The sequence below is a fragment of the Alosa sapidissima genome, chromosome 13 (assembly GCF_018492685.1).
Source record: "Alosa sapidissima isolate fAloSap1 chromosome 13, fAloSap1.pri, whole genome shotgun sequence".
Classification (NCBI taxonomy): Eukaryota; Metazoa; Chordata; class Actinopteri; order Clupeiformes; family Clupeidae; genus Alosa; species Alosa sapidissima.
In genome coordinates, this window is record NC_055969.1 from 19574457 (window position 1) to 19590874 (window position 16418).

At 43.4% G+C, this 16418-nt stretch overlaps 1 protein-coding gene across 1 annotated transcript in view; it reads right to left on the minus strand.

Moving 5' to 3' along the window:
• Positions 1-16050, minus strand: part of dnm1a (dynamin 1a) — a 74776-nt gene extending 58726 nt beyond the window's left edge. Inside the window, 1 exon segment of the mRNA XM_042060135.1 lies at positions 15531-16050. Coding sequence (XP_041916069.1) covers positions 15531-15691 — 161 coding nt within the window. The 5' untranslated portion in view covers positions 15692-16050.
• Positions 16051-16418: the final 368 nt, after the last annotated feature.

Below are 16418 nucleotides of genomic sequence, written 5' to 3' on the forward strand. Positions count from 1 at the left end.
AAGGAGGTGGACTCTTAATTTTAGAGGGTGCAAGACCCTTTCCTCCCATTTTTTTAATTGTGTATCATGGTATATTATAAAATATCCACAATTACAAATATTCTATTATAATTTTAATAAACATTATAATATTGACTGGCATTGAAATACTGAATACATTACAGTAAAATTCAACACCTTCAACTTTAATGAAATGTTGACATCATTTGATTGACATCAGTTTGACTCAGCTGAGCTGATTATTAAAATATGGTTCAGAAAAGAAGTTGTGTGGGCTAGACTGCTCCTATAGCCAACAATCCCCACTCTACCCTTTGAGAATTTAATGTAACTGTTGAATATGATACTTAGGTGATGTTAAATGTAAGTTAATTATGAAAATCTACTCTTTTTTTGGTCGGTCTCGATGCGGTCTCGACTCCTTAAAGACTCGGTCTTGACTCAGTCTAGGCTGCATTTAAAAACCAAAGGTCTCGGTCTCAACTCGGCCTTGACTCGGTCTCGACATATGAGGTCTCGTCCCCATCAATACTGAATAGTACATGGACACCTTTGCCTAATACGAGCAGGTGGAAATGATTCACCCGAATCTTTGTCTCTCTCTTTTTTAATCCCCAGCCTCTGCAAATAGCCTGACATATATGTAGTCTATTCAAAAGGAATTAGGCCTATAGTTATCTTTCACACTTTCTGTGTGTTTTGGAGACGTAGAGAGAGAAAGATAGAGAGATGTAAGGAGAGAGAGAGAGAGAGTAAACGTGTGCATGTATTTTTGATTATGCTAACCTTGATGCACATGAAATAAGCAGCTATCCTCTTGTAATCTCTGGAAATGAATAGCAGTGCCTAATACGGTTTAGTTGATGGAGAGACAGCTACCATACAGGACAATGATAGAGCAGACTGCATGCAGGGGTTTATTTGTACCTGCCCATGGACAAGGTGTACAGTATTGGGCAACACTGCCACAGTGATGTCACAGTATTGTGTACACTTCAACAAAGCAGGGGGCAGTATTGCTGTCCCGGGTTCCAGTCCTGAACCGGCTGCTGTGAGTGTAGTTGAGTGAGTGGATAAAAGCTCCTTCTAAACACCAGCCACTTTACTGTCATTGAAGCTAAACTGTATGCAATAATAATAATCAGGATATGTCACTGCTGGACTGATCTAACAACAGAATAACCAAATAACCTAAGGTCTGGTAAATCTGCTTTCTAGATTACAAAAGCCACTTCTGCATCTCACTTTAGTACTACAGAGGCCAAACCACTCCATAGTCCTTGCTGTCTCCACACACACACACACACACACACACACATACACAAACACATACTTCATTAGCAGGCAGATGCATCCCAGAGGTTTATGGGCCATTTGTGTTCTCCCCTTTCAATTTGCAGATAGAACAGTTAGGGAAACAGAGAGAGAGAGAGAGAAAGAGAGAGGAGAGAGAGAGAGAGAGAGAGAGAGAGAGAGAGAATAAGGTAAAGGGAGAGGGACAGACAGAGGGAGAATGTATGAGTAAGAGAGGGAGGGGAAAATGAAAGGGAGATGAATAGATGTGTGTGTGTGTGTGTGTGTGTGTGTGTGTGTGTGTGTGTGTGTGTGTGTGTGTCTGTGTCTGTGAGTGTGTGTGTGTGTGTGTGTGAGAGAGAGATAGAGAGAGGGAGCTGTGTTGTCGCCTGCCCGAGGCTGTTTGGAGAGAGTGATCACACAGATGGCACTCAACTCGGCTCACATCTCTCCCACTTCCTGTTTCCACACTCTCTGATAGCTGACCAACACCACACTGCCACCAGCCTCATCTGCTGTAAGTATGCATACTGCCTACTGCATTCTCTCAGATGACTGACCAAGAATGACCACACTGCTGGCCTCTACTCATTTCATCTTCTGTAAGTACTGCACACTGCCTACTGATAGCTGACCAAGACTGACCACACTGCCACCAGCCTCTACTCGTCTTGTGTTAAGTATACATAGTACACACACTGCATAGTATCTGATAGTTGACTACCATCCCTCACTTCCACAACTCTCATCTAATCTTATCTTCTGTATGCATAACGCACATCGCATACTATCTGATGACTCACAATCACCCACCCTGTCAACTCTCACATACTACATGTATATAGTGTCCGGTGGCAGTCTAAAAGCTGACCCACAGCATTCCTAGTCACCATTTGCATCTTATATGCAACTAAAATGTATAGTCACTCCTGATTATATGTATAAGAATTTAAGTACACATCTTATTCTTAGGCAATCATGTATGGAATGTAAGTATGAATACTACATTCTGTCCTCATCCTGGAGAGTCATGTAGCATTGCCTGAGTGAGCAGCTCCTGCTGAATACAGGTTGTCTGGACAGTTGGAGATGGAAGGAAGACACACACACACACACACACACACACCACACACACACACACACACCACACACAGATGGGGGTGCAGAGAAGAGAGCTCAGTCTCAGCACGCAGAGAGAATAGCACGAAAGCTTCAACTGAATATTTATCATAAGCTGCTGAATGAGATAAGCTTCTTTTGTGTTGCACGGACTGTATTTAATGCTCTCAGTAGTTCTCTAGGGTCAATGACAACACTCAGAGAATCCATTACTTTATCCAGATCTTCATCAGGTAATGGTTAACGATATGGAGAGACTGTGAGGCCTGACCGAGATGGAGCAGACCCAGGCCAAAGAACGGCTGTCTATGTAGAGTAAGGACCGGCCTGCTATCTCCATCCGCTGTTTGGGTAGAAGAAGTGAATCCATAACCCAGAAAGTTCTATAAAAACAGTGACTCCCATTGCAACGCTGCAGGTCACGTAGTGCAGTTTAAAAAGCAATAGAGTAAAGCATGATAAGAGAGTGGGCAGAGGGAGAGTTGTCAGAGATGGAGGAGCCCCAGTGGGACCTGAGGCAGGTGCTTAAGTGCTTCCTGCTACTCCGGCGTCTTCAAGGAGACGTCGCTGTGCTGTGTCTTTGCGCCATGCCGCCGCCGCCGCCACCGCCGCTCTTCCTGAGAAAGCACCGGAGCTTTTGTGCGTCTCATTAAATGAAGAGCTTGTTGCTGCGCCCTCTAATCCTCCAGCTCAGGGCACACAGGAGCACAACGATCAACAGGGGAGGCTTTTACCCCTCATGCTCCAGACTAGCACAGATGTGACACTCCAAATTGCAACTGTCATCAGTTGACACAAAATGCCGACTGACATCTGCAGCAAAGCCACAATATGACTCCAGATGTTTGCGAAGCACTTTAGCCATGTTAATCCATGTAATAAGTTTAATTATGAAATTAATACTTTAAGTGTGTGTGTGTGTGTGTGCGTGTGAATGTGCGTGTTGTCGCTGTCATAGAGCAGAATGCTGAGTGTGTGTGTGAGTGTGTGTTGGCACATACAGCAGAATGCTGTGTGTGTGTGTGTGTGTGTGTGTGTGTGTGTGTGTGTGTGTGTGTCTGTCTGTGTGTGCTGGCCCTGTCATAGAGCAGAATGCTAAGAGAAGGGCGGAAATTAAATTTGCACACAAGACCTGCTGAGTCATGGTCACATGACTTACAGAACTAACCCTTCTCACACACACACACACACACACACACACACACACTATGTACCGGTACACTCTCTCTCTCTCTCTCTCTCTCTCTCCCTCTCTCTCTCTCTCTCACACACACACACACACACACACACACACACACACACATACACATATCCTCTCTGTCTCTCTGCCTAACTGTTTGTCTCTCTCTTTGTTGCTCATTATACTATTCTAGAGTTCTATTAGATAGTTCTACTCTACAATATTCTACCATTCTATCTGTTTTTTTTCCAGTATAAACTCTGCTGAAGATTAGTAGGTGTGAGTCTCAGTTTTACTCAGTTTTAGGGGACTCATCTGTACATTTGTCTCCTGGCTTTTGAGAGCTTTACGATGTAGAGAACTGGGATCACTTGCTTGGATGTGCTCTCTTTTTTATATTTATAATGGGAGGCTACTGGCCCTGTGGTTCTGTAGGTTTCCTTTGTACATTTCCCTTTGTATACACGGCTTCCATTGGGTGTTACTCCCATGTAAAGAAACATACTTTACTGCTAGAGGGTAATTGGTTAAATTACTGATTTAAATACATTCCATAAATACTCTCACTCTGTCTCTCTCTCCTTTCTTTCTTTCTTTCTTTCTTTCTAATTCTCCCTTTTCCTCTGTCTCTCATCTTTTCCTCTCAACCCTTCACTGCACTGCAGGCTATTGCTCTCTTTTCCTCCACCACTCTCTCTCTCTCCTCTCTGCATCTCTATATCCCATCCCCCACTCTCACTCCATCAGGAGGCACCTGCAGGCTGCTGACAGGTTCCGCCCCCTCTGCCTAATCCTGCTGAGCCTGCCCCTCCCCCAAGACACAAACACACACACACACACACACACACTTTCTCCCTCTCTTCCCCCTCGCTCTCACTCTCTCTCTCTCATAAAAAAACACAAACAGATACAAACACACACACACACACTCTAACTCTCTAAGGTGAAAGAGTGAAAGAGATAGAGAGAGAGATAAATGGAAAATACTGAGAGAAGACTGACAGTGTGCAGGAGGAATCAGCCATACTGAAACACACACACACACACACACACACACACACACAATCACACACACACACACACACACACACTCACTATTGAGACATTTCTAGCATCCATTAGCTACGCCCATGGCTGACCTATAACCCACCTAATCAATAACATACCTAATCAAATATAATTATCACAGTGGCCTGATCTATCTATCTATCTATCTATCTATCTATCTATCTATCTATCTATCTATCTGATCCTTAGTGCTGCTCAGGCTGTGACCTGAGACTATTTTAGTTGCTATTGTCAAATTGAACTAAACTAAAATTACTGTAAATAAATGACATTGGCTGATCAAGCACACAACCACAACCACACAAACATAAACCAATGTATGAGAAAATACATATGCATATAGTTACAATAAAACATCCACCTATTAGCAAAAACAGAGACACACACACACACACACACACACTATTAGTTCAACCTCCACAACATTTAGTCATTTGTGCACATCATAGTAGCAATTTCTCCTTCCTCTGAACAAATTGCAAATGCTTTTGAACATGTATTAGTTGCTTTGTCATGTCAGTCAAAATGAACTATACTTATGGATGCTTAATAGTCAGTCGTTCCCAATAAAATTAATAGTCTTCATTTCATTGCTTGAGTCATTACATACAAAATTGGTGAACTAGTTATAAAATTCTGTCATAATGCTGTAGAATTGCAAAGAGCATCCAGTAAAACGTGAAACGTACATATTCAGTGTCTTGTACTCACTTACTCCACTAACTACAGCAATTTGTAACTTTACTGTAGTTTTCAAATGGCTGTACAAGTACTGTATAGTGATGTCTGAGCATTTTCAGGTAGTGTCACCGAGTTCTGACCTTTTTTTGCATGGGAAAACACTGAGAGCATAAACTGTCGTAATGAAAACATGACAAAGCCATTTGACTATCTTGTTCATAAACGATGGTGTCAAGCTTTCTCATTTTAATGACACTGGCAGTTTCATTGACATGAATACTTACTTTTGAGGAATGGACTATCGATTTTGAGCAAGTGACGTGCTTTTGCAGGTTATCCACTAGGTTTTGCAGTTTGCACTAATTGTTTTGAGAAATGCACTAACTGCTGTGCAAATGTTAATAGTGATGTGAGAAAAGCACCAAAGCGACTGAGAAAAACTGTAAAGTGCTGTGTGAGTTGACCCGTGTTTCTAACCCCAGCAGCACAGGGTTTAGCTCCTTAATAGCTACTATAGAGAGAGAGAGAGAGAGAGAGAGAGAGAGAGAGAGAACAGCACCTGATCCCCCCTGACACACATCCATACAAACACACACACACACACACACACACACAGACAAGCTAGTTGTTCGCCAGAGCAAGGTCCCCTTGTCATCCTCAAGGACAAACCGAGACCACCCATTTTCACAAGCCTGTGTCACGCATATTACACACACACACACACACACACACACACACGTAAACAACAAATCAAATGATCTGACGAAGGTAACTCCCCTTGTCAGGATTTCACCCTTCGAGGCCCTTACAGCCCAATGAGGAAACAACTGCTGGCTGAGGAGACTGAGACAGTTTAAATAGCCCATTGAGTAGTGTGCGAGGGAAGTGCTACTCCATTAAACCTCCGATTAGCAATCAGGCTAGAACACGGGTTTGCTGCACCTGCTTCAGTGGAAAAGGGTGCTGTGTGTGTGCTCATGTATGTGTGTGTGTGTGTGAGAGAGAGAGCACGTGTGTGTTTGTGTGTTTGTGTGTGTGTGTGTGTGTGTGTGTGTGTGTGTGTGTGTCTGTGTGTGTGTGTGTGTGTGTGTGTGTGTGTGTGTGTGTGTGTGTGTGTGTGTGTGTGTGTGTCAGGTGGCAAAACACCAGCTGCTACTGGGATTCACACTTTCACCAGGAAAATCATACTCAGTGGAAAATTATGCACACTGTTGCTAATGTAATTGGAGCTTGTGCATGTTTGGAGATCATTTACCAACCACTAGTGATGTTACAATTGATAACGAGACTCCAAAGTGTGTGTTGAGAACGTCAAGCCCTTGCAAGCGAAGCACAGTATCGAGACATTTGTGCATTTGAAGCCTCGAGAAGAAATGAACCATTGTAGGAACTTAAATTGTCTAGGGATTGTTTCAGAAATGAAGTCTCAGTCAGGCAGGAGTCAAGTCAGAAATCTCAGAGAGCTTTATTCACGAATCCGGAGACCTACGTCGTGTTGCTAACAGATGCAGTCTGATGTTACAAACAGGGAAACACTTTTTATACTTCGCTGACAGGTCAGACAAGACATGACATCTCCATTAATGGTACGCAAACTTGTTTACGACATAGTTACCCAAAGAGTCAACCATATCTATAAGGCTGTATCCCATAACGACCAAGGCCCATGGAATCCAGTCAAGATTGACCCCAAGACAGTAAATAAGGTCTTAGGGCGCCAGCCGTCGAGAAGAGGCCTACCCAGCCTCCTTCGAGGACACACACACACTCAGCCATGTTACACACATACACAGCATTGACACACGCACATACATCCAGACAGCATGGCATACGCACACACATACAACAAGGCTGCGCTCACGCGATCAGCATGAAGGCACATACACACACAGCAGGACTGCACACTTACACACTCAGCATGGCTGTGCAAACACCTTGAACATAGAATTCCACAGTTGTTACCTCATAAATCTCTCCTTCACTTTCTGCTTACAGCAGCGACTCTTCCTTCAGCTTTACACAGACCACACCAAAAAAGCAAATGGTTGAATATAGCCTGCACTTAAATGGAAACACCTTTAAGGCCAAAATTTCTTACTACACCATTTTTCAACAAATCTGACTGGAAAGCTTTCAAGAACCGTCATCTCACCATCACTAACAACAATTAATGCTACTCTGAGACATTTGCATAACTAGATTGTATATCTAGTTCCCACAACAGACTAAGTTACAGAGGAACAACTTTATCCACAGAAGTAATAGCTAACACTGTAGAGATGGCTACACAAACCCAGCCCCACATAGCATGTTACTGTAACACACACAGTGTCCATGTTATGCAGATCTAGTTGACAAAACCACAGGCAGTCAGGTTAATTCATTGAACCAGTGCTGCCAATGTCCTGCTTCCAATGTATTTCCTGACTCTCGGCAAGAAGGATTCTCCTAGATTAGATTACACAGGAACCCTTCAGCCAATGAAATCCTCTGTTGTTGAGGAGCTAAGGCCCAGATTAATGTGACGGTATAGGCCAATGGAAGGCCTTTTTGTTCGTCAGACACAGACCCTGAGATTAGATTTAATCTCACTGACTGCTGTCAAAGCAAGTCAGAGTTGCTCCTAACAGTCCTATTCTCTCTCTGTCTCTCTCTCTCACTCTCTCCCTATCTATTTCTACCCCTCCCTCCCTCTCTCTCTCTCTCTCTCTCTCTCTCTCTCTCTATCTCTCTCCCCTGCCTTAGCAAACAACTGGTTCTATGTTATTTCCTTTCAAACATGTTGGATGTGTTATAATCTGGTTTTCCCGCAAGGAATACAAATAATTTCACCAGACCTGATTTCACCTCAAACGCATAACTTTATTTAGAGACAAATGGCTTTGGGCCTCTGTAACACCTCTGCATGTAAACCATGTTGGTCTTTATTTTCCTCAAAGCCATCCTGATCTGTCTGAGTTCCTCTTTGTTCCTCAGCACTAAGACTGTCTGGCTCAGCCAAGCAGTTACACCAGGAGAAGAGTTCTGGGTTCAGATCTATCCCATGTTCCATGACATCAAAGGTGCAGCGTCTGAATCAGTGTCATATATACGGCAGCCTCATCATTTGCAGATCTTAATGATCAGTGGGCAGTAACGGAATAGGGCAGTATGTGATGTGTGTGTGCGTGTGTGTGTGTGTGTGAGAGAGAGTGTGAGGGAGAAACATGATTCTTTCAGTTACTGTAAGCTCACAGGCAAGATGATCATTCATTCAAGGTTCAGTCTTTTGCCTTCAACTACACTTTGTGTTTTTATAAAGATAACACGACACTACAGCTGGTGAGAAAAATCCTTCTAACTGCTCATAGAGAGACCTTTAATAAAGGAGCAGAAATAGAATAGGTCCTCAGGGTTGTTCTGTCCGCAAATGTCTCCTGTGTGTGTGTGTGTGTGTGTGTGTGTGTGTGGGGGGGGGGGGGGTGGGGGGGATGTGGAGGATGCATCTCCTGCTGCTGTCATAGTCATAGCAGGTCGGTGAGTAAAGGTTACTGAACAAGGAGTCTAGCAAGGTGCGAGGTGAAGTCTACTCTAATACACTTGTCCAATTTTGCTCTGCATGGTCCTTTGGCTGTCAGATTAAATGTTTGTGCACAGCCCTGCACAGTAAATGGCTTTTGTTAGTGACTTGGTCAAAAACAATTGCAGCCAATCGCATTGCTTCAGGAGCACGAAGAGAGGGTGTCATTTGATTGACTGCTTAGCTCAAGTATCAGAATCTTTAGGCAGACACATTTAATCTTCCCTGAGCTGCATATCTTATGCATATGTTGTATACAATTAGCTTCTGCAGCTTCTCTTTCCTGATGAAGCAACTTCTAATGCAGTGATTCAACATATATTTCATAAATAAATTTCATGAACAGTAATCAAAGTAATCAAGTCCAGAAGTCCCTTGAAAAGGATATTTATATCTCAATGGGACACACCTGCTGAAAATAAGATTCATAAATAAAATAAAACAAAATAAAAATAACATTTTGGCCTTTGTCACAGATGGAAGCATACTCCCACAGGATGTGACGTCATAGACTAACCTGAAGTACGAGGGCAATTTCTATGGTTTCCTACTGCTGCTATTTTGAGCTGACTAAGGTGAATTACTCTACAGTCATTTGGACATAGATCCACACAAATTAATAACAATCAGCTGCTCTCTCTTTATCTCAGTAGCGTGCTTCAATTCCATCGCCGCATATATAAGAGTTATTTTCTCTTTGATCCTATGGTGGACCTCATGGCTCATGGCTGGCAATTGGACCTACAGATGAAACACAACAGTGCAAACCGTATTTGATTGAGTTATGAATCGACCCTGTGTCCAGACTGGGCACTCACTCCAGCCCTTCTGACTACCTCCCACTGTCTGCCAGCCAATACCACTCAGGAACAGGACGCAATGTTCCATCTCAATCAATTTCATGCTGTGATTTGCTCTGTAATCCGCTGGCTCCCCAACCCACTGATGATTCAAGATTCAGATTCATATTCCTCAAAAAAAAAAGTCAAACAAAGCAAGTCACAAATACATGTCTTGAGAAGTCACCTTGCATTTTACTATCAAAATAAAAAAGAAAACTTGCAAATCTGAGCCTGTGTAGGGAGCTCTCCTTGGTCCTGACAGCAGCTTGGAGTACAATACAGTAGAGTAAATAGACTACAGCAGACCACTGTAGGGCATCTGACTTCAGATCCTAATTAAAACCCTTATTCTTCACTGATCATCAACTTTTAAGATAAGACCAAAAGGCAACATCTGAGAAATTACTTTCTTTGTAGTATAATTCTAGGGTAGAAGCAGGCTTCGCCAAACTTGCTGGGCCAAACATACAAGTAAACAAAAAAGGAGAAGGGGCCGCACTTTGCATACAACAATCTTTTTATTGCACATAAACATGCAGAGTCTACATGCATGTAAAATCAGACACGGGAACTCCCTCTGATGTAGATACTGTGGCAGGAGGTTCCTCTCATCCTAAGTAAAGCGTGAGGCATCTCTGCAGCTTGGAGATGATAAATCACAGAGGGGTAATCTAAGGCCCGATCGATGTCAGGTCTGTCAGGGCGCACAGGACCAGGGAGGGCTGTGCTTCGGCACCACAATCCGTCAGCGTTCATAAAACTTCATCACGAATGAGTGCTGCATACTGGCAACCCGCAGTTCTGCACTGCTGACAGGGAAAACAGCTCAGTGCCTCAGTGCAACGAGTCACTCACAGGCAAATACAGACTCTAGTGTCACGCTATCATCTTCCACCAGCTCAAAAGCTATCATATCACACACGTGTGTATTTACACACACACACGCACACACGCACACACACACACACACACACACAAACACACACACACACAAACACACACACACACAAACACACACACACACACACACACACACACAAACACACACACACACAAACACACACACACACACACACACAAACACACACACACACACACACACACACACACACACACACACACACACACACACACACACACACACAGACACACACACACACACACACACACACACACACACACACACACACACACACACACACACACAAACACACACACACAAACACACACACACAGACACACACACACACAGACACACACACACACAGACACACACACACACAGACATTGCTCTAAGGATTCACTGGCCTCTAAATCAGGAGGAAAACACAAAACACAAGTGAGAACACAAACCTGTGATTCCTCTGAAGAAAAGTTTTCCCAGATATTATTACCGAACAGATTCCCACATTGCCACTTGAACACAGGTTGATTATGTTCTATGGGTGTAATTAGCTAGATCAGAGAGGGTTGAAGCGGATCTTTGGCTAGATTGTACATATCTGTCATGCTGCATGTTACAGTTCGCTCAGTAATTGGTGAAGTACCAACGATAAACGGCAAATCCTCAACAAAGTACCATCGATAAACTGCAAATCCTACAGAATGCCAAACTCAGCATGTTGGTCTATGTTAGTATTTGTATCCAAAGGACTGCAGAATTGACCTAGCACTAATGATCTGACATGGATTCAGTAGCAACATGTGCACTCTGGTCCAATTTCTCTATCAGGCTCATTTAGTCAGGTTAAAATGGGTGAACATCGCCGTGGGAGCGGGTAGAAGCAGTGACAGACCAACATGTCAGCATCCACATCGCCAAGCAACAGCCAATGGCCTAACAGGTGGTGCCATGTCGTTGATGTCGGTGCACTGGATTTTATGTTGTCGGAATAACGGGCTGTGTCGGACTAAAGGGATGTCGGGCCAATAGACATTTGTCAGACTATTGAGTCATCAGAATAATGTGATGTCGGAACAATTAGCAGTCCCCTCACAAACCAGGGCACAACATGCTAATCACAATAGAATGGTTAACCAATGGGGACGTGTTGTGTGTCCTACACATGACATCAAAAAGAAGGGCATCACATCTCAGCTCTGCTAGTCTTCTTTTAAAGGAAAATTCCGGTATTTAGCACTTTAAGTCCCTTTTCTGGTTTGTTTTGGATGAACTACAGTGGTGGACACTGAAATTTTGACGATTGGTCCTGTCTCGACTTTTCTGACTCGTTTTGAATCGCCTTTGACTACTTCAGAGTGGCAAACTAACGTTAAGGGTTGCTTTAGGACATGTTTGTGCATGCCTGTTGCAGCCACTCTGAAGCAGTAAAGGCGATTCAAAAGTCGAGACAGGACCAATCATCAAAATTTCGGTGTCCACCACTCTAGTTCATCCAAAACAAACCAGAAAAGGGACTCAAAGTGCTAAATCAGCTGGAATCAGCTAGCTAACCTAAGCTCTGTCAGTAGTCATCTTGTCAGTAGTCTTCTTATCAACTAGCTAACATCAGCTCTGTCAGTTGTTATGTTGTCAGTAGTCTTCTTATCAGCTAGCTAACATAAGCTCTGTCAGTAGTCATCTTCTCAGCTAGCTAACCTAAGCTCTGTCAGTAGTAATCTTATCAGCTTGCTAACATGAGCTCTGTCAGTAGTCTTCTAATACAGCCAGCTAACATGAGCTACTAGTTGAGAAGGAAGAAGGACATCATATCCTCTTATCAGCTAGCTAACCTGAGCTAGTAGATGAGGGTGGAGAACCGGACCTATGCAAGAGTGGGGAACAAACAGGCCTCTCTACAAAAATACCCGCCCCCCACAGAAATACCCCCGTCCCACAGGTCAGTACAGAACGTCAACTGTCATATGTCATATGTTAACATCTCTGAAAATAGTCTCATTATCATAAAACGTATTAGCTAATATCCACAACAGGGTCACAGGGAAACTGCAGTGTGATTTTACACTTAAGGACATCATGAACTATCATTATTATTACAGGTGGTAAGCGGACACCTGTTCAGACTAGAATCTAGGGCAAAGAACAGTGTGCACCGACCGAACATAATCATTCCCATAATTCCCAGAGAGTGGGTCTATCTGTGTCTTCACTACTAGAACACCTTTGTGCCTCCTCTACCACTGTTGCAGGGTCTGTCCACGTTTAACAGAAGGCAAGCTACACTTGAACATTACCCTTGAGAACTCACACCCAAGGATAAATACGTGAGCTTTTCCCACTGATACAACTTCATACACAGCTGATTTAGAGTGAATAACATAATAATAAGACAGATTTGATTTAATGTAAATAGAATAGTTTGAGTTATGAGACTACACATTACACAGTATAATGTGCCAACACAAACACAGTTTGTGATTGATGTGCTTGTCTCAGTGAGGTATCCCAGACAGGTTTGGCTGATGCACACAAGGGTGCTTTTTTCCAGGCTCCTGCAGAACTCTCCTAAACTAAACAAGTCAAATCACCACGAGGTCCAAAAAAAGCACAACCACTGCAGCACCACATCACATGATCTGGGGACCGCATCGGACCACACCAGACCGTCTGTGTGTTCAGGGGTGGGCTGGCCAACAGCTGGACTAGATCTACCTTTTGTCAAAAGACACAGTGGCATCTCCGTCACCAACTTGATTGTTTCTATTAACAGTAAAAAGGATAAAGAGCTTAATGAAGGACAGGGCTACAGATTACAGCCTCTGTGGAGAGCATTAATGAGTGTGTGTTTTTGTGTCTGTGTGTGTGCGTGTGTACAAGTTTTATGATACCAGTTCCATATTAGTCATATGTCTCTGGAGTCTGGACATTGTAAACATTCACTCTTAGAATTCTTGTTTGAAAGGACAGCTTCACTCTTGAGCATTTCCATAATGTATTCAAATGTTTTTTTTTTTTTTTAAATGTATTCTAATTTATTATGTTGTGCATTATGTCAGAGTGCGAGAGTGAGAGGCTGACTAATACAGTGAGAATACGTCATGCATGCGCAACTATAATGTAGTAACTGGAAGCTCTTAATGCTTTCCATATTGCTGTGTGTTTGTTTGTATCTGTGTGAGAGACAGGGAGAGAGAAGTGTTCTTTCATGAGGATGGGGGGATGGTGTGTTTGTGTGTTTATAGGGGGTGGAGAATTTTACATTGGAACGACGCACACTCAGATCTATTTGCACGAATTAGACGTAAATATGAAAGCACAATAAGAGGGAGCCGTGCCCGACACACTGCTGCATGTGTGACCTTGCCTCAGCACAAATGTGTTGCTGAATCACGCGGCGTAGTGCGCACGTGGTGCTGCTGATGCAGAATGCATTAAACAGCCTGGATTTCTGCAGTGCTCCAAGCGCATGTTACACAAACCACAATCAAACTGTCAACATGAATAGCTGGTCCCAATGAACGGCCAACCATCAGGCATCTTTTGTACAGGCTGCCCTCGCCAAGGCCACATCAGACCTGCCCAGCAAGATACACACACACACACACACACATACAGTACTCTCTCTCTCTCTCAAACACAAACACAAACCACACACACATACATACACAAACACACACACACAGATGGCCGAGAGCTCTGGTCTCCCGCTGCTTTTAACACAAGGTCACGCCTACTGTCAGTCAGTAGGATGCAGAGTGTAATGTTCTGCTGTGGGTCTAAAAGCCAACATGGACACATTGTGCTTTGCCAGCACACAACAAAAGATATAGTTTCAAGAAATACAGTGTCACCAACAACTGTTAAATATCCATTTACTTTAGCCATACTATATAAGACTGTTTTCTGGGGTGGAACTGGTGCTTGCTAATATAGAGCTGTTTGAATGTGCATTGCTAGTAAAAGTCAGCTGTAGGCCTAGATTGCAGTATGTGACGACACTGTAGCCAAGCCAGGACTACCATCGTGTCAGCCTGATTAGAAAGTATATTAGGCTACATTAGCCTCAGTTCTATGCTAACATTTCTCCTAAAATTAAAAATATAATTCTTGATGACCACCGTGGACCAACCAATGCCGCAGTGTCAGTTTCATTTACAGACGACTGCAAAACCAACCTATGATTCCTGCTACAATAACACCAACACAGAGGTTGCCCGTGCTTCGTTTAGACTTGATACCACTATTTGAAGGGGTTAGATTAAATCAATTACGTTGGCGTCATGGCGTGTGGAGAGTGAAGCTTTACAGTTTTGGGGAGTGTGCCGGTACCTCCACCAGTTCTGTCTAAGGGTTCGTTGGAAGGAAACTCATTTGGTGAGGATTGGCCAATCGCCAAGCGCATAGATAATTGCCGTATTAGTCTATGACATTGGCACAGTCTCGTGAGCGTACCAGACGGATTTTTCTCCGGCAACATCTTATTCTCCATTTAAGTCGTGACCTTCAGTAGGTTATTTGTTGTTATTTGTTCAATTAAAATAAAATAAACTGATTTTCGACACAATTTCCTATAATCACGTTTCTCTGTCGTGTATACTACACACGGAGAGACGTGTGTTTATGTAACAGAATAATCTGTTTGGATGCACTAATGGCGATGAACAACGGCGAGGAAGAGGGACTGGTTTCTGAGAATAACTAGCAATGCAATAACGCGATATCATTCAAAGTTACCCTGTGTCTTTAACTGCTTAGGGACCAGGATGCAGAGTTAGGTCAGGATTGTTTGCTTGGGTGGTCAGGACAGATTAGACCAAAGGTTATTCGACACTTCAGTAACACAGTTATTGTAGCTCGTGCCTTCGTGGCACATTTGAAAGCACTTACTTGCCCACGAAGTTCTCCAGCACCGAGCTTTTCCCTGCACTCTGACCGCCCACCACAGCAATCTGGGGTAGGTCCAGATTGGCATTTTGTCCGATGGCCGAGAATGCATCTTGCATTTTGTTGACAAGAGGAATCAGGTCCTCCATCCCCTGGTTACCCATGTTTGCAGGGGAATCTGTCGCTCCTTCTCAGTAGAAAGCCAAACTGAATAGAAGAAGGGACGCGCGTTGACTCGGTCGCTTGAATGCTATATCCTTTCCTTTTCACCCTAGTGCTTGTAGGGTGTTTGAAATTCTGCCTATTTTATTTTTGCATTCACCCTCATTGCTGGCGTCTCAGCGACGTAAAAAACAGCACAGCTAAGCTACCCTCTGAACTGCAGCTCTGCCGTCTGTTGGGCACCGACGAGAAAGACGGGATGATCTCTCCTGGCCTCTGAATAAACAGGGAGATCCCTGCACAGTCCCTGGTGGACCGCGGGCAGGCGCAGTGGAAGAGTCTGCGTCGTGCTCAGATACAAGCGTGTGGTTCTTTTATTCAGTGTCGAGGGCAACCTACAGGAGTGTGTAGGCATCTATCGAATGTGAGACAGCTCAAATACGAGACTACTCAACAATCCCAATGCAATCAGTAAGCACTGCGGGAGACTCCCAAAAAGCTTTCGTTCGTGAGTCTCTCCGTTTAGTTGAGTAGGCTGCAGGTTCACTGATGGAGCAGCTTATGTCAAAGTAAAGTGTTTTAAACCACAAATACATATTAGACTACATTATAAAATTTATGTAAAATGTATTATAACAATTACGATATCTTTGTAATGTGAAAACAAAACTTTCACGGCAACAACTTGACTTAAAGTTATCTAGATACATTCGATGACATGGGGTGCTC